Raw genomic sequence first — 18,721 nt, 5'->3', positions numbered from 1 at the left:
ATTTTAAAAACATGACAATTTTAAGTCCCTCCCAAATTTAGAAGCCTTTGAGATCTTTTTACACCGCCAATTCTAATACATTCCCATTTTCTTTTGTTCCACTATTTGCAACTATGCCTTCAGGAAGCATGGCTCTAACTTCTGGAAATACCTCCGTAAACCTCTTTACCTTTCAGTCCTCTTTTAAGATACTACTTAAAATCCATCTTTTTGATCCATCTTTTGGTCATCTTTTGCAATAACTCATTATTTTGTGTCAAATTTTGTTTGTTATCACCTGTGAAATGCTTGGGGCATTTAAAATTGCAATCTAAATCGAAGATGTTTTTATTAGGTGGTGCATAGCAAAGAATCAGAGCTACACAGAGCAGCACCTGTGCTCCAACAAGGCTGCTGTATTTCATTGGCCATCGATTAGAATTCCATTCCCTTGTTCACTCCCCACACTTTTAATATCTTTCTTATTCATTCAAGCTACTAATTCCATTAAAAAAAACAACTTGTATTCCACCTGAACAATAGTGACACAGAATTTCCTGTGTAAAGTATTTTTTCTTACTTTCCCTTTAATTCATTTGCAACAAAACCATACAGTAATATATATCATTCAGCCTTATATGCCTGTGCTGGCTGTTTGAAAGAAGGGAGTTACCCAGATAATCCAACTCCCCTGTCCTTTCCCCATAGGTTTGCAAATTTTTGAAAAAGTTTTCCGTTGAAAATTACTATTAAATTTGGGTTCCATCATCCTTCTAGGCAATGCATTCCAAATCACAACATCTCACTGCATAATATTTCTTTTTCTTCAAGTAGCCTCTCGTTTTTTGCCAATTATCTTAAGTCCATGTCCTCTAGTTACCAACATCAATCTCTACTACTGGAAACAATTTCTCCTGATCCCTCCATCAAATCATTGATTGTGAAAACCTCTATCATAATCTTGCCTCAGAGGTATTGATTGTTAATTTGTACTACACGATTTACAGCTTTGGACCAGTGATTCTAGCAGTTAGTTTCATTCATGATACATGTTTGAATGCCATACATTGCTTCTGGTAAACCTTATTAATAGTGCAATGTGATTACATTAGGAAGGGCCATGCTTTTTATTGGACTTAGGTCCACGCATTTGCAGCCTTGTGGGCCACATTGAAAATCAAAATCTAATGGATTTCTAATATTTGAAGTTGTCCACACTGATTGAGGAGCTAGAACATCAAATCTATGAGTCAACAGTATTAAGAACCTCTGGGCCCAAGAAATTCAGAACAAGACAAACCAGCGTTGACTAAATCAGGTCTATATACTATTAAGCTCATAAACCTTCAATCTAAATGGGTTTTATGATTTTGCAAATTTGGATACAATTTTGCTTCTATAAATAAAAACTCACCAATTTGGATGGAGAAAGATATTCTTCAATTAGGAACTCAGATTCATCTTTAATAACCGGACTGGGATTTAATAAACCCGGCTGCCCAAAATCCAGCACCCTAACTGTTGCAGTGCCTGTGCGAGTAACAAAGGCTGGGCGGTGATGAAGTTCCATTGATACCCTGAAAACAAAGAACAGTGGCAAGTAGAACTGTGGCTTTAAAGAAAGCTATAAACTCAATTATAAAAAAAATTTAACTGTGGGCCAAATTTTAATGAAATCTGTTATGTGTCAATTTTGGCAAGTTTCATGGAGAACTTCTCTCCAAGAGCCCTAGTGAGTTCTCTCATGCTATCTTCCCAAAGTCATTTGATTACTTATATATCATGCCCCTAAGGCATCCCACTCATTCTCCCACTTGCCAAAGGTGGTAGTGCTGCCCACCTCAAGGGACTTCCCAGGCTTCCAGGCACTAGCATCATCCATAAAGGCTAGCCATGCACCCAGTCAAGCACAGCAGTCGGCAGCTGCCCTGAATGGCTCTTGTCAATTGCTCCAGACACATTAGGCAGAGGGAAACTGGCACCCTGCTTTGCCAACAAAGATCTAAAGGTCCTTGTAGACTGGGGCTGCATGCGGTCACTGCTTATAGAGCGTGCTCCAAGATGTAGGTGATAGACTAGCAAGATAGAGGGCTGGAGGGGTGAGTGATGAGCTAGAATCACCAATTTGCAGCTCTTTCATATCAGGAATTCTCGCCATTTTTTTCTATCCTGCAGGTCGGAGCATGAGAATCTGCATAGCAATTAAGTGAGATGACATAATGAGAATGTTAATGCATGCAAATAGGCCTCACACCACTCACTATTGAGAATCTTGTCTTGTCATTCAAGATTTGGTTGGAAAATTGACTTTTTATCTTGATGTCATATCGCCTTACTAATGATGTCACACAATTCCTTCAACTTTCTGGCCATTATCCATGTTGTTCAATGGACTGGGAAGATTCCACCCTTTGCTTCTAAAAGTTGCAGTCTTCAAGAACGAGGCTAAAAGAGGACCAGGATACTGTCCACAATTTTAAGGACTGGAATGTCTTAAATAATAAGTTATTCTGCACTTACAGTGGAACCAAATCTCTCAAATTACAAAAGTCAAACTGTCAGCAAAATGCTGGGCCAAGTCAATTGAGTTTTAATTGTGATGAAGGAATTTTGAGGTTTGTAAATTGACTCCAAGTTTCAAATTGTAGGCTAAATTCTCCAAGCTCTGAGTGAGTGATATTCTAAGAAATGTGACATTTGGCAGGATTTCCTGCAGCACTGCTTACAGTGAAATAACTCTGCAGAAGCCAGTATCCCGTCATCAAGTTACCCTTCATTTGCACGTGGAGAGTCTTTGACACTGATCCAGCTCCGTCAGAGTCAGCTGTCAGTGTTCAGGATGTCTGGCACTGATGTTTTTACCTGTCAGGGCTCCCTAATTGGACCAGATTAACAGCCCCAATCAGGGAACTTATTCTGTGAAAATCCACCTGGCTGACCTTGTTACAATCACTACATGTAGTATTTGAATGACACTTATTTATTTACAGGATCGGGATGCATTCGTGCCTCATCCCTATTTGCCTTTGAAAGGTGGTGATGAACAATTGTAGCAATTTTATAGACTACTTCACAGGACAAATAATAGTTGACTACATTTGATTGTGGTACTGCAGTCACCTAATAACAGCAGTGGTAAACTTGACATTGTCATGAAAACCTATTGTGTTCACTATGCCCTCCAAGGAAGGAAATCTACCATTCTAATGCAATCCAGTCTACATTTGGCTCCAGACTCAGAATCAAGGTTAACTCCTCTGAAATGGCCTCCAGTTGTATTAGAGATGAGAAATAAATGCAGTGCTTGACATGTGACTAACATTCAGTCACTAGTTAAAAATAAACAGCATGTCTTTTTGCTTCAAATTTCATAGCTCAGGGACACAACATTTTTTTCATTCTATAAATTAGAGGAAAAAGAATGATGGACACCATGTATTTTGCAAGTGTTAATCAACGATGCTACCGTACAGTCACTGGGTATGTGAAGTCCCATTGTCATTCAAAGCTGAAAAAGAAAAATGAATAATTGAAACAATTAACCATTGATGCTATGCAACCGACACAATGCGTGGAAGTGAGGGGAAAACATGTAAAGGTGAAATCTTCAGTGGGATATATCTAAAAAACCTACGGCCACATTTGGCAACCTAACAGTAATTCACCATCTGTGAAGGCATTCTGGAGATCTGAAAGGTACTATATAAAATGCAAATACTTTCCTTTCTTATTTCAAGCAACACAATTTGTCTTGAGCCTGATTAGCTATGTATTCATGAATTAGGTTCAGATATTTATATCTGCAAAAATTTGCTAGATCTTTTCTGTGTTGTTATACAGGAAAGAAGATACATTGCAAGTGTACCATCATGCTTTGCACAACATTCTGCCATGCCCCATTGTTGGAACACATTTATTGAGCTTAACCCAACAAGGCACAAACACTCACCATTACTTTGTCTATAGAAGATATTCAGTGGGATTTCCCTCTGCACCAGTGCATTTTGGGCCAGCCACATCACAAATATACTCTGCTAGGACTTTAATCATAATTCATGAACCTGCATTCAGGACTCATTGATTAGACCAAATGAAACTCGGTTATGAAGTACTGGTGAAAAGGCCTTGGTGGGTGGAAGCCCAACTACTTACAGGTCCTTAAAGGCAGCTACTGAGTAGGTCACACAGGGAGAGACCTGGGACAGGAATTTTATTGAAATCGGTATTTTTGAGAAATGCTAGAAACAGCATCACACAGCCCTTTTGGAGTAGCTAAAATCCATAGCTTCCTTAGTAAAAATTTGAACACTGAAAAGATTTTATAGGACAAGTCCTTTCAAAATGTATTTTTTTAAAATATTCTTTTACACAGGATGTGGGCACTTCCGGCAAGGTCAATATTTGTTGCCTGTTCTAAACTGCCCTTGATACAAGTGGTTTGCTGGACGGTTGAAAGTCAACACACTGCAGTTGATTAGGAGTCACATGTAGGCCAAACCAAGTAAAGGCATCAGATTTCCTTCCCAAAAGGACATTAGCAAACCAGTTTTTAATGAGAATTGGTTTGATGGCCACCATTACCAAGACTAACTTTATATTTCAGACATATTAACCGAGTTCAAATACTGACGGGTGGCATAGGATTTGGCCTGGGCTTCTTGGATACCAGCCCAGTAACAAGATTGCTACACCTCCACTCTCCATCCCTATTCAAGGTGGGCAAGGTATTGGTTGTGTCCCAGGTAAAAATCAGGTACAGCATTTCTAATCGGCTTGTGAAATAGTTGCAATAAGGACCCACCACAGTAACAAGTGTACACACAACTGGTTCAATACGCAATGTTGAAAATCTAAAAATGCACTGATATCGCAATAACATGGAGGAATAGGGAAAATAAGCATAGGCATGATGAATGTTGATGTTTCGGGTCAGGACCCTTCTTCAGAAATGGGTCTGAAGAAGTGTCCTGACCCAAAACGTCAACTTTCCTGCTCCTCTGATGCTGCCTGGCATGCTGCGTTCCTCCAGCTCCACATTGTTATCTCTGACTCAGCATCTGCAGTTCTTGCAGTCTCCAGGCATAATGAATGTTATGGGAACAGAGAGAGGGTGAGGGTTTGGCAGTGGTTTTGCTTTTATTCAAGGTAGCATGAAGCTGCTGTAGGATTGTTTGATTATGGAATGCATGTTGCTCTGCAGCAGAGAAACAATGGTTAAGAGGGCAAAGGTAATTACCTTAGCAGTCGTCAAGAGTGCTTACAATTGTTGCTCCCCTTCTGCTTTAAAATAAAATCAACTTATTAAATGAGTAGGTTGGGAAGCTGACCACAACCTTCATCACTAAATGTACACAAAAAACAGCTTTTACCAACAGATCCACAGCTGATGTAGAAAGGCAAAGATAAGACAGTGTCTTGTACTCTAGGCAGTTCAAGAAGCAGCAGCAAGATAGATATTCATACGAGTGGGATTGAGAGTGACATCTGCAAGGAAGCATTCATTACCCATTTCTGGGTGAGCTTAAGGAATTAAAACCAAACACATAAGCAAGGCCGGGAAAGGTGCAGGTTCTCTACTTCTCTCCACCCAAACACTACCCCACACCACCCACCCCCACCCTCCAAAAGAAAAAGTTTTGGTGAACCTCTCAGAGTTACAGACCCTGCAGCAAAGTGATAAGAAGCTTCATAAATGTGCACGTTCCTTTTCCTTACAGTGCTCCAACAACACGTAAAGATGACAAGAAGCAAAATACAAACAAGCTTACTTTTTGTAGCAATATTGGAGGATGTTAAATGGAAACCATAGGTTTGAAACTCTCCAAATTTGTCTCTTTGCTGATAAAGTTTTGACAAACTGCAAGTTAAATCAACTCCTGTAAACAGAGGGAAAAATTGCAAAATATTTAATAGAAAAAGTTCTTAATGCATTTTTGAATGACCTTATTGTTGAGCTGTTTCATTAGGAATTACTTTTATTTGAACTAGTAATAACTTCAACTTCTACTTTAGTAAAATGACTCCTCTATGCAGGGCTGTAAACCAATGTACAGTTCACAGCTGTTGAGCATGTCACATAGGGAGAGACCTGGGACAAGAATTTTATTGAAATTTGTATCTTTGAGACACGCTATAAACAATATGGCACAGCCTTTTTGGAACAGCTAAAATCCACACGAGAGATCTATGACCAGAAATTTTTAAAAAATGGTTATAAATATAAGCAGTTTCATTCACATTCAAATTAATGCATGTTCAAGTTGGAAGCACTTTCTCAGAACTGGTACAAGATGGCAGAAGACCTCCTTTACATTGAAGAAACACTTGCATTCCTACATTCTAATAAAAACAGGAATTGCTGGAAAAGTTTAGTAGGTCTGGCAGCATCTGTGGGAAGAAAGCAGAATTATTGTTTTGAATCTGGAGACTCATCAGAACACTTAAATACTTAGAACACCAAGTGAGCTAAGTGCTCGGAGGAGAGTCACCAGATTCAAAACAATAACTGCTTTCTTCCCACAGATGTTGCCAGACCTGCTGATTAGCCTTAGCAAAATGCAGCACCTTACATTTATCTAAATTGATCTCCAGCTGCCATTTCTCAGCCCATTGGCCCATCTGATCAAGGCAGAGCTTTTGAACTCATTGCTCTGAAGTGTGGCACCCACTAACTGAGTAGAAAACACCACACAGTGTTCCCTTAAACAAAAGCACTTTCCTATGTTTTAACAGTAATTGATCTGGTTCAAAATCTGTATTGCTCAAGAGGAAGACCAGCACCACAAGCTTCCTGGACATCTCAATTTCTTGCGTTAAATGGAAGTTCTTTCGTTTTCTGTCAACCTGGAGTTTTTATGTTAATAAGGGAATATTTCTGTCATAGAAATGTAGAGCAAGCCTCAACTGTACTATCAGTATCATGACTGATCCAGAGAACAAAACCAACACTACTCACTTTCCCTTATTTAATGGGGAGACGATTGCTGAATTGTCAGTCCGGAGACCCAGGTTTGAATCCCGCCATAGCAGATGGTAGAATTTGAAATCAATAAAAATTTGGAAAGAAGGGTCTAATGATGACCATGAATCCACTGTCAATTGTCAGGAAAATACCATCTGGTTCACTAATGTCCTTTAGGGAAGAAAAAGGCCATCTGCAATCCTTACCTGGTCCGACCTATGTGATTCCAGACCCACAGCAGTGTGGTCGACTCTTAACTGCCCTTTGGAATGGGCAATAAATGCTGGCTTAGCCAGCAACACCCTCATCCCACGAATAAAAGAATTGTTCTTTTTAAAATAGAAAACATATCATTCAAAATTCCATTTGCAATTCTGTGACTGCCAGTTATTTCTCTATAGACTATCTGGAGTCCACACAGACAAGAAAATGAATTATATCTACTTGTGCTATAGTTTATTTGTGCAAAAAAAAAAGTATATAGTTTTGCGATCTTTACAATTTGAAATAAGATGCTGTACTAATACTTTGCCTAATCACATCCTTGGAATATCCCAAGCAAAGAATCACAATCACCGAGCTGCTGGATTAACAGTCAACTAAGAAACAAAATCACTAATAATCACTACATCTAACAAACACAGACACGTGCATGCAGTACAAGAGTGTTAAAAGTCCATCTTGCATGATGCAACTAAGAACACATTTCATTGGCTATTAATGCAGATAAAATGAATTTCCTCAAGAGCTCTCTACCACTCTCAATAAAATGCCCTCAGAACCCATCTTTTTTATACCAAGTCAGTAATCTGTTATTGCTCTGTAAAGTGTATTGGAACATTTTGTACATTACAGGTATTATAACATATTGACCAATGGAAATTGCTGACTAGCCAGGATGTGACTATGGCAACAGTATTTTAGTCACATGCAACAATTTTAGGAAAGAGTGTCCCACACACAAAGCAGATGAATATACTTCACAGGAGCTGTTTACTTAGATATATACCCTTCAATAATCAAGCTCTCAACAATCAATAAACAATTGTATAAATCAACTCTGCATGGTATCCACATATGCACAGATAAGTTTTTTTTAAATTCATTAACAGAATGAGGACATCACTGGCTAGCAGCATTTATTGTCCATCCAGAATTGCCCAGAGGGCAGTTCAGAGTCAACCACATTGCTGTGGGTCTGGAGTCACATGTAGGCCAGACCAGGTAAGGATGGCAGTTTCCTTCCCTAAAGGACATTAGTGAACCAGGTGGGTTTTTCCTGACAATCAGCAATGGATTCACGGTCATCGTTAGATTTTTAATTCCAGTTATTTATTGAATTCAAACTCCACCATCTGCCATGGCAGGATTTGAACCTGGATCCCCAGAAGGTTATCTGGGTTTCTGATTAACGGTCCAAGGATAATACCACTAGGCCATTGCCTCCCCCTGTTAAAGCATATGTGCATAGACCGAGCAAACATGATTAATGAGATCACGTCCCCAACAAAACTATTACTCATTTCTGAGTAACAGTTAACATTGAGTCCAATTACTCTTCTTCAGAACTCCAGTTTCTCTCCAAATGGTTAGAGACTTGAGCTTCTCCAGCATTTCTTTTAACGTCAGATCTCCAACAACTATTTTGCTTTTATTACTTATTTTTCATTGGTTAGTTAGATGTGCAGTTACCAATATGTAGCTAATGGGTAACATATTTGTCAACATTGCGCTATATAATGGCAGGAAGCTGTTGGTGATTCAGTCTTCCAAGTTCCAAAAATCCCCTGCAGAAAGAAATTTTCCTTAATCTGTCTTTCAGTAATAAATTGACAATCCCACATCACTTACTCTTCAACTAGAGGAAACAGATATTCACTACTTCCTTGTCAAAACCCTTCATAATTTTAAACAATTAACTCTTCCGTTTGGCAGTAAATAACAATAGCAACTTATACGGCTCCTTTCAAGTAGTAAAGCATCCCAAGGAGCTTCACAAACTGTTTCCCAAATAAAACCGGACTAAAACAAAGAAGCAAAACTAAAAGGTCAGATGACCAAAGGTTGGTCGTTTCAAATCACTCAGAAAGGCAGAGTTGCTGTTGCAAAACACACTTTAACATGCATATCATAGTCTGGAGGTTTGGATAGTGATGGTAATAGCACCAACTTAATTTCCAGCACATACTGACCAGGAAACCCTCCCACTCATCACCTGCTACTTGTACACATTGGAAGGACTTGCAGTTGATAATTAACCTATTTGCCTCCATTATTAAAGGCACCTTTCTTGGGTGTGAAGTGTGACTCAAACCGAGAGCTTCTGACTCAAAGGCAGGGATGATGCTGTAGAGCCATAGAATTGTACAACACAGAAACAGACCCTTCGGTCCAACTTATCTATGCCAGCCAGATATCCTAAATTAAGCTAGTCCCATTTCCAGCATTTGGCCCATATCCCTCTAAACCCTTTCTATTCATGTATCCAACGAGATGCCTTTTAAATGTTGTATTTGTACCAGCCTCCAACGCCTCCTCTGGCAGCTCATTCCATACATACCTGCACCTGCATGAAAAGTTTCCTCTCGGGTCCCTTTTATATCTTTACCCTCTCACCTTAAACTCCACCCTGGAAAAAAAAAACCCGTGGCTATTCAACCTATCTATGCCCCTCACGATTTTATAAATCTCTAAGGTTACACCTCAGTCTCAGACACTCCAGCCTATTCAATTTCTCCCTTTAGCTCAAACCCTCCAACCTCAGCAACATCCTTGTACATCTTTTCTGCACCCTTTCAAGTTTAACAACATCCTTTCTATAGTAGGGAGACCAGAATTGAACGCAATATTCCAAAAGTGGCCTAACCAATGTCCTGCACAGCCTCAATATGACATCCCAACTTCTGTACCAACAAAGGGAAGTGTACCAAATGACTTCTTCACTACCCTGTCTACCTGTGACTCCACCTTCAAAGAACTATGAACCTGTACCCCAAGGTCTTTGTTTGGCAATATTCCCCAGGGTCTTACCATCTAACTGTATAAGTCCTGCCCTGGTTAGCCTTTCCAAAATGCAACACCTCACATTTATCTGAATTAAATGCCATCTGACACTTCTCAGCCTATTGGCCCATCTGATCAAGGTCCCATTGTACTCTGGGATAACCTTCTTCACTGTCCACTACACAAACAAATTTGGTGTCATCTCCAAACTTACTAACCATTCTTCCGTTATTCACATGAATTATCTGTATAAATGACAAAAAGGAGTGAGCCAGCACCTACCCTTGTGACACACTACTGATCAAGGCCTCCAGTCCAAAAGCAACCCTCTACCACCATCCTCTGCCTCCACCTTCAAAACAATTCCAAGAGATATGTAATAAATTGAACCCGAGAGAATAAGAAATGGGAGCAGGGGTAGACCATACAGGGGCAAGAGCCTGCTGGGCTATTCAATATAGTCATGGTTGTCTCATTGCTCCAACTCAACTTTCCCCTATTCCTTGGTTTTCAAGGGACCAAAATAAGTCTGCCTCAAGTCTTAAATATATTCATGATGGAGAATCCACAACATTTGAAGTACAAAATGCAAAAAGTTTACAACCCTGTGTGTGAAGAAAATTTTCCATATTTCAATTTTAAATGATTAACCACTTATCCCGAGACTCTGTCCCTGTGTTCTAGGCTCCCTATCTAGGGAAAATAACCTCAGTCTCGATCGTGTGAAGTTTCAGAATTTTAATTATCCAGTATTTAAATGTAGGGAGTCTAGCAATCTTTGCCACTATATTTAGCTTGCTAGATGTATCACGAGGTTTCCTCAGCTTTGGAAAGGTTCTCTCATACTGTGGATTATAAACTATTAAGGCAGATTTATTCAGCATTAAACAACAGGTCCACTGTAAGCACATAGCTCCTTAGGATACCAAATAAAAGTACAAAAATTACTTTTACTTTGATGGAATGATCTGAACTTTGAATCACAACATTTAGTTTCTTTTAGTAAGTTGAGTTTTGCCAAATCTTGGAATCTCGTAGCTGCTGTCATTACTGATAACTTCATAATGACTGGGAAGCTGAATATAATTTGCCAGACATACATTCAAACCTGTGCAGCATTGGAAATGGAGCAACAAGTCAAATCGATAACACAGGCTCAGTGCATCCACCTTCACTGACTCGATTCATTACTTTCTTTGATTTCAAGTTGCAAGGGAATAAAAGATGTTTGTTCAAAAACACGCAGCTGTTACTCAGTTAGATTCAAACAAATCCAACTGATTTCCCTGCTTGAACTGAAGTTTAAAGTTTACAGTTAAGTAAACACCTTAAAAAATATGAAGATATGTCAACTGGATCCTACCTGGGAGAAAATAAATGCAGCACACCAAAAGATTAAGGCGTTTCTGTTCTCTCCTTCATCTTAGTCTTGTTCTGGTACTTAAAGTGCCAGAGTATGCCCATTCTGTAAATGAGCCTCATTTTAACCATATACTGGCATGTGTGACCAGAAATAAAAATAGCATGACTCAACATAGTGAAATACTTCAGTACTGCAGCAAGTCACATTTTTCTTTGCTTTCCTCCTAGATAAGCCATAGTTCAAGGGCCAATGGGTAGCCTTCGGTATCTTAACATATTTTAAGAATATTTTTGATAGCTGTTTATTTTAAAATGCCTAAACTGGTTTTCAAATCGCTTCTGCATCTGTGTAATCTCCCTCGGTCCCACAACTCTCTAATTCTGGTCTTCTTTGCATCCTGATTTTAACCACTGCACAATTACTGGCTAGGCTTTCAGCTGCCCACGGCCCAATCTCTGGAATATCTTTCGACATCTTAACATTCTCTTTTTTTAAAAACACTCCTTAAAATTTCTCTTTAATCAAGTTTTTCGTCATCTGGGTCAATATCTCCCTTTGTGGTGTTTGCTTATTTTATTTTATACTTCTGTAAAGCATTGTTGTGAGGAAAAAATATGAAGAAATACAGAATCAAAACTTCCTGTTCCAATGTAAACAGTGAATAGCAGAGGATTATTTAACTATAATGGCATCACATTTCAGACTTGTCTGTGCTTCACAAAAAGTGTACAAAAAGTATACACATTTTGAACAGGATCACTTGCTAGTGATCAGAATCAAACATACTGCAAATACTGGAAGGCTGCAACAAAAAGAAAATGCTCAGCAAGGCTAGCAGTATCTGTGGAGAGAGAAGCAGAGTTAATGTTTCAGGCTTGTAAATGTAATGTTGCAAACATGAAAGTGAACACTTTTTTCTCTCCATAGAGGTTTGTCTGGCCTATTGAATATTCCCAGCATTTGATGTTTACATTACATATCTTTCGCACCCTTACACGCAGAGTTACTATTCTTGGAAATGTATAAAAATGCAGCAACCAATTGTACACAGCAAAATCATACAACCAGTGATCAGACTTGCTTTAGTGATGTTGGTAGACACATAAATGTCAGCCCTAATAAACAGATAAGATAGTATCAAATAGTGTCCTGGGAGATAGAGGCCAGTTAGAAGCTCCGTTGAACATTTCCCCAGTGTCATCATTCCGACGGCGCAGCGCACCCTCAGCACCGACCCTCCGACAGAACTCTGGAATGCTCTCTTCTCCTTTAAGTTACAATTATGAACCGCGTCTTTTAACAAAGGTTTCGGTCACTGTCCTGAAATCTCCTTATGTGGTCCGGTGTCAATTTCTGTTTGATAAACGATCCCTACAGGCAGCTTTGTGTACTTTGTAAAACTACCTGAGAGCGCTACTTAAATAAATTGTGGTTTGTCCAAATAATAAGTTGTTGTTGTCCCATGTGACGCCTCCCTGTTCCCTAGCAACCAAGAGAGACCCCTGAGCCTATCGATCTATTAAAACCCTCAACTGGAATAACAAAACCTGCTCTAAATTGCGTGGCTAGCCGTAATCGCCACTCGGACTCACCGCTAAGCGGCTCAGCACCGGCGGCCTGAGCCCTGCACGGTTCCCGCTGACTCCTTAGCAACGGTCCCGCAGCCGCCGCTGTTGCTCCGTGGGGGCGGGAGAGAGAAATAGAGCAGGTTTTGCTGGGGATTGTAGTTCTCTGCGTCACTGGCTACATCCAATAATCTGACCGTAAAACTACAAAAGCCGTCAGGCATTGCAAGAGGCGTTCCCCGCCCCCAGTCCGCGGCTGCGCACACTTCCACGACTTGACTCGAATGTCCCATCAATGGAAAAATGGAAAACAAAATTTAACAGATCGTCGTGGACGCGAATAACTTTTCGTAACAGGAACTTCTTTTGGTTTCTGTCAGGGCATGTTTGAAATGGATCACCAACTCCAGTCACTATTAGCGTCCTCCCCCCTAACCGTTTAAATGATTTAAATGGGTGATGAATGGTTATAGGAGCCAATCATTGCTCGTGCCTGGCAACATCTGGGCGGTGCTGTTGGTGACAGCAGAACCAATGGGAGGGTCATGTTCAGGTGCTGTTACGGTCTGATGGGTGGGGTGTGTGGGTCATAGTAACTTGAGTCTGTGGTGCGCGCGCAGCTCCGGGTAACTGCGCTAGCTGAAATTGCAGGAACTTTTGAAAGTGGGAGCCAGACACAAACACCGAGAGATAGAGCGCCATTGATTGTTATTTAACGCTTTAAATAGGAGCAGCAGTCATTTAGCATTGAAATTGCCGAGAATTACTAAAGCAGTCAGACTTTGTCTAACGTTTGTTATGTTTCATTTGTTTATCTGCTACTGATTGCGGCTTTTTTTGCTCCTTCCTTATTGCAGTTTCTGGTAAGTCAAGACAGCACTGGGTAACGCCCCAGCTGCTGGAAAATAAAATCATTACACTATCGTTTAAGTAGCAATCCTTTGCAAATATTCAATGACTGGAAGTCGATTTGGAACGTATGTTTTACATTTGCAGGGTATTTGTGAATGTGTTACACTTTATTTAAAGATCATTGATAATGTAGCGTTTGTTAAATCATCTAGCATTTTTAGAATGATATTTTCAAAATAACACAGTCGCTAATGAAAAGTTACAGACGAATGTTTTTGATACAAGAATATTTCTGTCTGTTAAATGACAGAGACACGATCCAGTGTTGATGAGAAAATGATTTTAGGTCAGTTGCTGGGAGTCGATGAACAAACTCACTGGGCTTCAGCCTGGAGAGCGAGGCGGCTCTCTTGAGTCTGATCCTTTCATAGAATAAGAAATAAAAATGGAAAATGCTGGAAACTGTCAGTCAGCACGTTTTTGGGTTTCCATTCGAGCTGCCTGACCTATTGAGTGTCTCCTCCGTTTTCTGTCTTTAAATCTAGTTTTACGGCATCCGCAATGTTCTGCTTTATTTCTACGTAGAATGAGCGGGCGCAACAATTCCAACCTGTCGTGCATCTCTTTGAATGATTTAAGTGTCACTTGCGTGGATTGTCAAGGAAAAAAACGGGCATTCTGTTTGTGAAAGCGCAAACTTGCTGATCCATGGGAGGGGTGAGGAATTTTGATTTCTCACTCCCTCGTTTATCTTCGGTAAAATGTAATTGGGGTTGGTGTGTGCGTGTGTGTGTGTGTGTGTGTGTGTGTGATTCCTATGGAATGAGACAGTGAGGCTGCAGCAATTGATTAACGGGCAGGCAGAGAGATGGAGAGAGAGCGCCTCGGCAGCGACAAAACTGTATCGTTGTGTGGATTTGCTATTTTTTTCACCCCCCACCCAAGCGGCGGATCATCTAAACGTTCTTTTACATTGTCGCCCCGAGATTCCCATTGTCATGTCCACATTCCTTTTGGTTATTTTGTTAAGGGTTAAACATCCAGATTAGAGAACCTATGTAATTTGCAGACGTGTGGTTGGCGTTTCTGGGATTTGTTTACTCCAGCATTTGTCATTGTTAATTATACACTTTCTTTGCGTCGTAGGTTTGATTTGTTTCAGGTCTGAACTTTTATTCCATTTTCACTAGTGAAGCCCAACATTATCAACTAAAACACTTCAGTAGACGTGCTAGGCACTGGGTAGATAGTATCAGTTGGCTGAATGATTGACAGTTGTCAGTTTTAGGGTGTGGCTAGGGTGGATTTAATGTCTGGACTGTTAAAGGTGATTGGCAGTTTTCAGAATTGAGCACGGCATGTGACAAAAGTGGGTTTTCCTTTAATCAACCTGTTCAGAGATGTGATTACCCACCTCTGAAGCAATTTGGACTTGAACCTGCCCCTGCCCCTGCCCCTCTATCTTAGAGGCAGGAACTCTATTGCTGTGCCACAAAAGCTAAATGAAACAAGGGGACACTTGCCCAGCATAGGGTTTTGCACAAATCTGATGGATATAGGATTCTTAACCATCAATTATGTAGTATATTCATAGCTGTGGGTTCTGGGCAGGGATTTGTTTGATTACAGGAGGTGGGTTAAGGCTGGGTGACACAATTAGCCTAGAATCAGTGTGTGGAACTCCTCTCCCAGAACAACTCTGGCTTGTATTTATATAACACATTTTTTGTATTAGTTCATCCCAAGACCTTTCAAAGCAACGTGTATCTTTTCCTAATGTCCATGTTTGAATCTCTCCAATCAGGTTCTTGCCTCACTAAATTGCCAAAACAGCTCTTATTTAAATCTCAGATAAAATTATGATTAAAAGTAAACTTTCCCTCCTAGTGCTGTTGACTTAGTGCTATTTGATATGATTGACTAAGTTGTTGCCCACCTGGGGACAACTGCTTTCCCCTGGTTCCATTCCTATTTAATTGAGGGCAGACAATCACTTGTAATGGCATAACATTCTTTCAAGTGATCTCCCAAGGATCTATTCTTGGCTTCCTCCATTCCACATCATTGAAAAACAGTGATAACTTTCACATCTACCCTACTGATACCCAGCTCTACTTCAGTACCACCTCTCTCAATTCCTCTACTTTTGCTGGATTATTAGGTTGCTTACTTGCTGTCTAGTTAAGCAGAATTTTCCTCTAGTTTAAATATTGGGAAAACAAAAGCTAAAGCTATTGTTTTCTATACCTTCTTGAAATATCACAATTTGGTCACTGAATCCATTCCCTCTTCCCAGCAACCGGCTAAGACTAAGCCGGTCTGTTCACAAGCTAACCTTTTTAATTGAATATTTGTCACCACTAAGACTACTTCTTCCACCTCTGTAGTATTGTCCAGCTTTGCCCCTAACTTAGCCTATCTGCTGCTGAACCCCTCATTCTAACAAGACATTGGATGGTCTCCCACATTCTAACACTCCATAACCTTAACCATCTAAAATTTGGCTACGATAATGTAGCCAGTATCAGATTCTGATTCCTCGGCTTATTATTCTTACTGGCTCTGTGTCAGGGGAGGCAATGGCCTAGTGGTATTATCACTGGACTGTTAATCCAGAGACCCAGATAATGTTCTAGGGACCAGAGTTCGAATTCCACCACAGCAGAAGTAAGAATCTAATGATAACTATGAATCCATTGTTGATTGTTGGAAAAAACCCATCTGGTTCACTAATGTCCTTTAGGGAAGAAACTGCCATCCTTACCTGGTCTGGCCTACGTGTGACTCCAGACCTGCAGCAATGTGATTGACTCTGAGCTGCCTTCTGGGCAATTGGCGATGGACATAAATGCTGCCTAGCCCAGCGACGCCCTCATCCCGTGAATGAATAAAGGGGGGAAAAGAAGCATAGTTTTGACTTTAAAATTCTCATTCTTGTTCCTAAATTGCTCCAAAACCTTGCTCCTCAATGCTTATCTCTAATTTTCGTACAGCACTAACCCTGTGCATTACCAATTCTAATTTCTCCATCATTGTGTCATCAGTTGCCTCAGCCACAAGTTGAGTTCTGTCCCTAAAGCGCCAACTGGCTTTCTTCCTTTTCAAATACTCCTTGACTAAGCCTTTGGTCATCTGAGTACCTCTGGAGATTTGCCAGGAGGTAACCTGTGCTGGAGGATCTGAGCTATATGGAAAGATTGGGTAGGGGAGCATTATGTTCCTTGGAGCAGCAGAGATTGAAAGGGGAACCTGACAAAAGGTGTGTAAGATTCTGAGAAATAGGGTGGGTAGGAAGGCTGTTTTCCATTAGCAGAGGAATTGATCACCAGGTAGATTTAATGTAAAGACTTATTATGCTAAGTGGAGAGCTGGGAAATTTTTTCACCCAGAGGGTAGTAGGAGTCTAGAATTACTGTCTGAAAGAGTGGGTGAGTTTGTAACTCTAACATTTGAGCAATATTTTAGATATTTACTTGAGTGCCACAGCCTGCTTAGTATGGGCTGCGAGCTTGAAAATGGAATTAGTAGTGTAGACAGACCTTTTGGCTGGTGTGGATGCAATGGGCCACTTGGTATCCTTCGGCTCAGTCATACTTTTGTTTTATAATTCTGTGAAGTCCTTTGAAATTATTATTTATGTCAAAGGTGCATAAAAATGTTACTGAGACAGGTAGAGAAGTAAAGATTTAATTGTATTATTTCTACATTTTTGGGTTGAGGCAGCTAAAAGCACAGGTGCCAATATTGGAGCAATGAAAATTGCAATGTGCAAAGGGTTGGAAATAAAGGAGTGCTTTTTTCTTTCGAGGGTAGTTGTGGACTGGAGGAGATGAGAAATGGGGAGGGGCGAATCATGGAGTTGGGAAAACAAGGGGATGAAAATGTTATAAAAGCAAAATACTGCTGATGCTGGAGATCTGAAATAAAAACTGAGGGCTGGACAAGATCAGCAAATCTGGCCATACCTGTCAGGAGAGAATAAGTTTCTTCAGCACTTTGCTTTTATTTATGAAAAATTTGTATTTGGGTGTTGCCAGACTGGAAGCCAGTGCATGAAACATGTACGGAGGAGATGGATGACAGAATATGGCAACTGTTTTGAATGTGTTGGAATGCTTAAGTTGTGCTTAAACCATTTTAACCCAGTCAAGAAGAAACAACATCTTGGCTGAGGTCTGGTGATGCACTGAGGAGAAATTGTCAAGCTAGACTTTAGAATTGCATTTCTATGCAAACCAATTGTGTATATTTTCTGCAGGACCTACTCTCTCTCAATTGTGCAACAGTGCATATATTTGTAATCCCTCCTTTGTTTCTCCTGCAAATTTTGACACTAATCTTTAATCAATTGTTTAGCTGTGGTGTTTACTACCTTAGACTTTAGTAACTAGCTAAATGTTAGCCAGGGGAATTAAGGAGTGTGCAACCAAGGTAAATAAATAAAACTAAGGTACAGATATATCATGATCCATTGAAGGACAGATCTGACCACAGGCCTGAATGGCCTGCCCTTGTTCTTGTATTTCTTAATGTTAAAGATAGTGGGTACATACTAAAAGCTGTTTTGTGCAGTTTGTTGGATCATTTCAGATGTACAGAACTATCTGGGAGTAGTTTGAATTTGCAGTTTTGCTGAGACTGTAAATGAATCTGCATCCATGCAAAGCCCACGTTATTTCTTGGTATAGATTGTTGATTTGATCTGGGTGAGGAAAATAAATATATCTTAATGTTTGGTAAATCAAGAAATGGGAGGATAATCATTGGGAAGATACTTAAGGCCATTGAGGCCTTTTCTGGAGTATTGTATGCAGTTCTGGTCTCTGTTATAGGAAGGATATTTTTAACTGGAGAGGGTTCAGATGAGATCTGCCAGGAATGGAGGCTTTGAGTTATGGGGATAGGCTGGGGCTTTCTTCACTGGTGCATTAGAAGGTTGAGAGGTAACGTTTATAAAATCAAGAGGGTTATAGATAAGCTGAATGGCAGGTGTCTTTT

General features: G+C 40.1%; 1 protein-coding gene across 4 annotated transcripts in view; it reads right to left on the bottom strand.

Moving 5' to 3' along the window:
- The window catches only part of lrrc56 (leucine rich repeat containing 56), a 131,945-nt gene extending 118,670 nt beyond the window's left edge, over positions 1-13,275 (bottom strand). Inside the window, exons 1-3 of one of the 4 annotated variants that reach the window (XM_048606834.1) lie at positions 12,899-13,275; positions 5,748-5,855; positions 1,394-1,556 (exon numbers count right to left, since the gene is read on the bottom strand). In XM_048606834.1, coding sequence (XP_048462791.1) covers positions 1,394-1,549 — 156 coding nt within the window. In that variant the 5' untranslated portion in view covers positions 1,550-1,556; positions 5,748-5,855; positions 12,899-13,275. Of the gene's footprint in view, positions 1-1,393; positions 1,557-2,240; positions 3,488-5,747; positions 5,856-12,898 lie in introns of those variants that run through there. The other 3 variants (XM_048606837.1, XM_048606836.1, XM_048606838.1) reach the window with 3 other exon arrangements.
- Positions 13,276-18,721: the final 5,446 nt, after the last annotated feature.

This window comes from Rhincodon typus, chromosome 17 (assembly GCF_021869965.1).
Source record: "Rhincodon typus isolate 14 chromosome 17, sRhiTyp1.1, whole genome shotgun sequence".
Classification (NCBI taxonomy): domain Eukaryota; kingdom Metazoa; phylum Chordata; class Chondrichthyes; order Orectolobiformes; family Rhincodontidae; genus Rhincodon; species Rhincodon typus.
The sequence above is the reverse complement of the archived record's forward strand: the minus strand, read 5'-3'. Positions and strand labels throughout refer to the sequence as shown.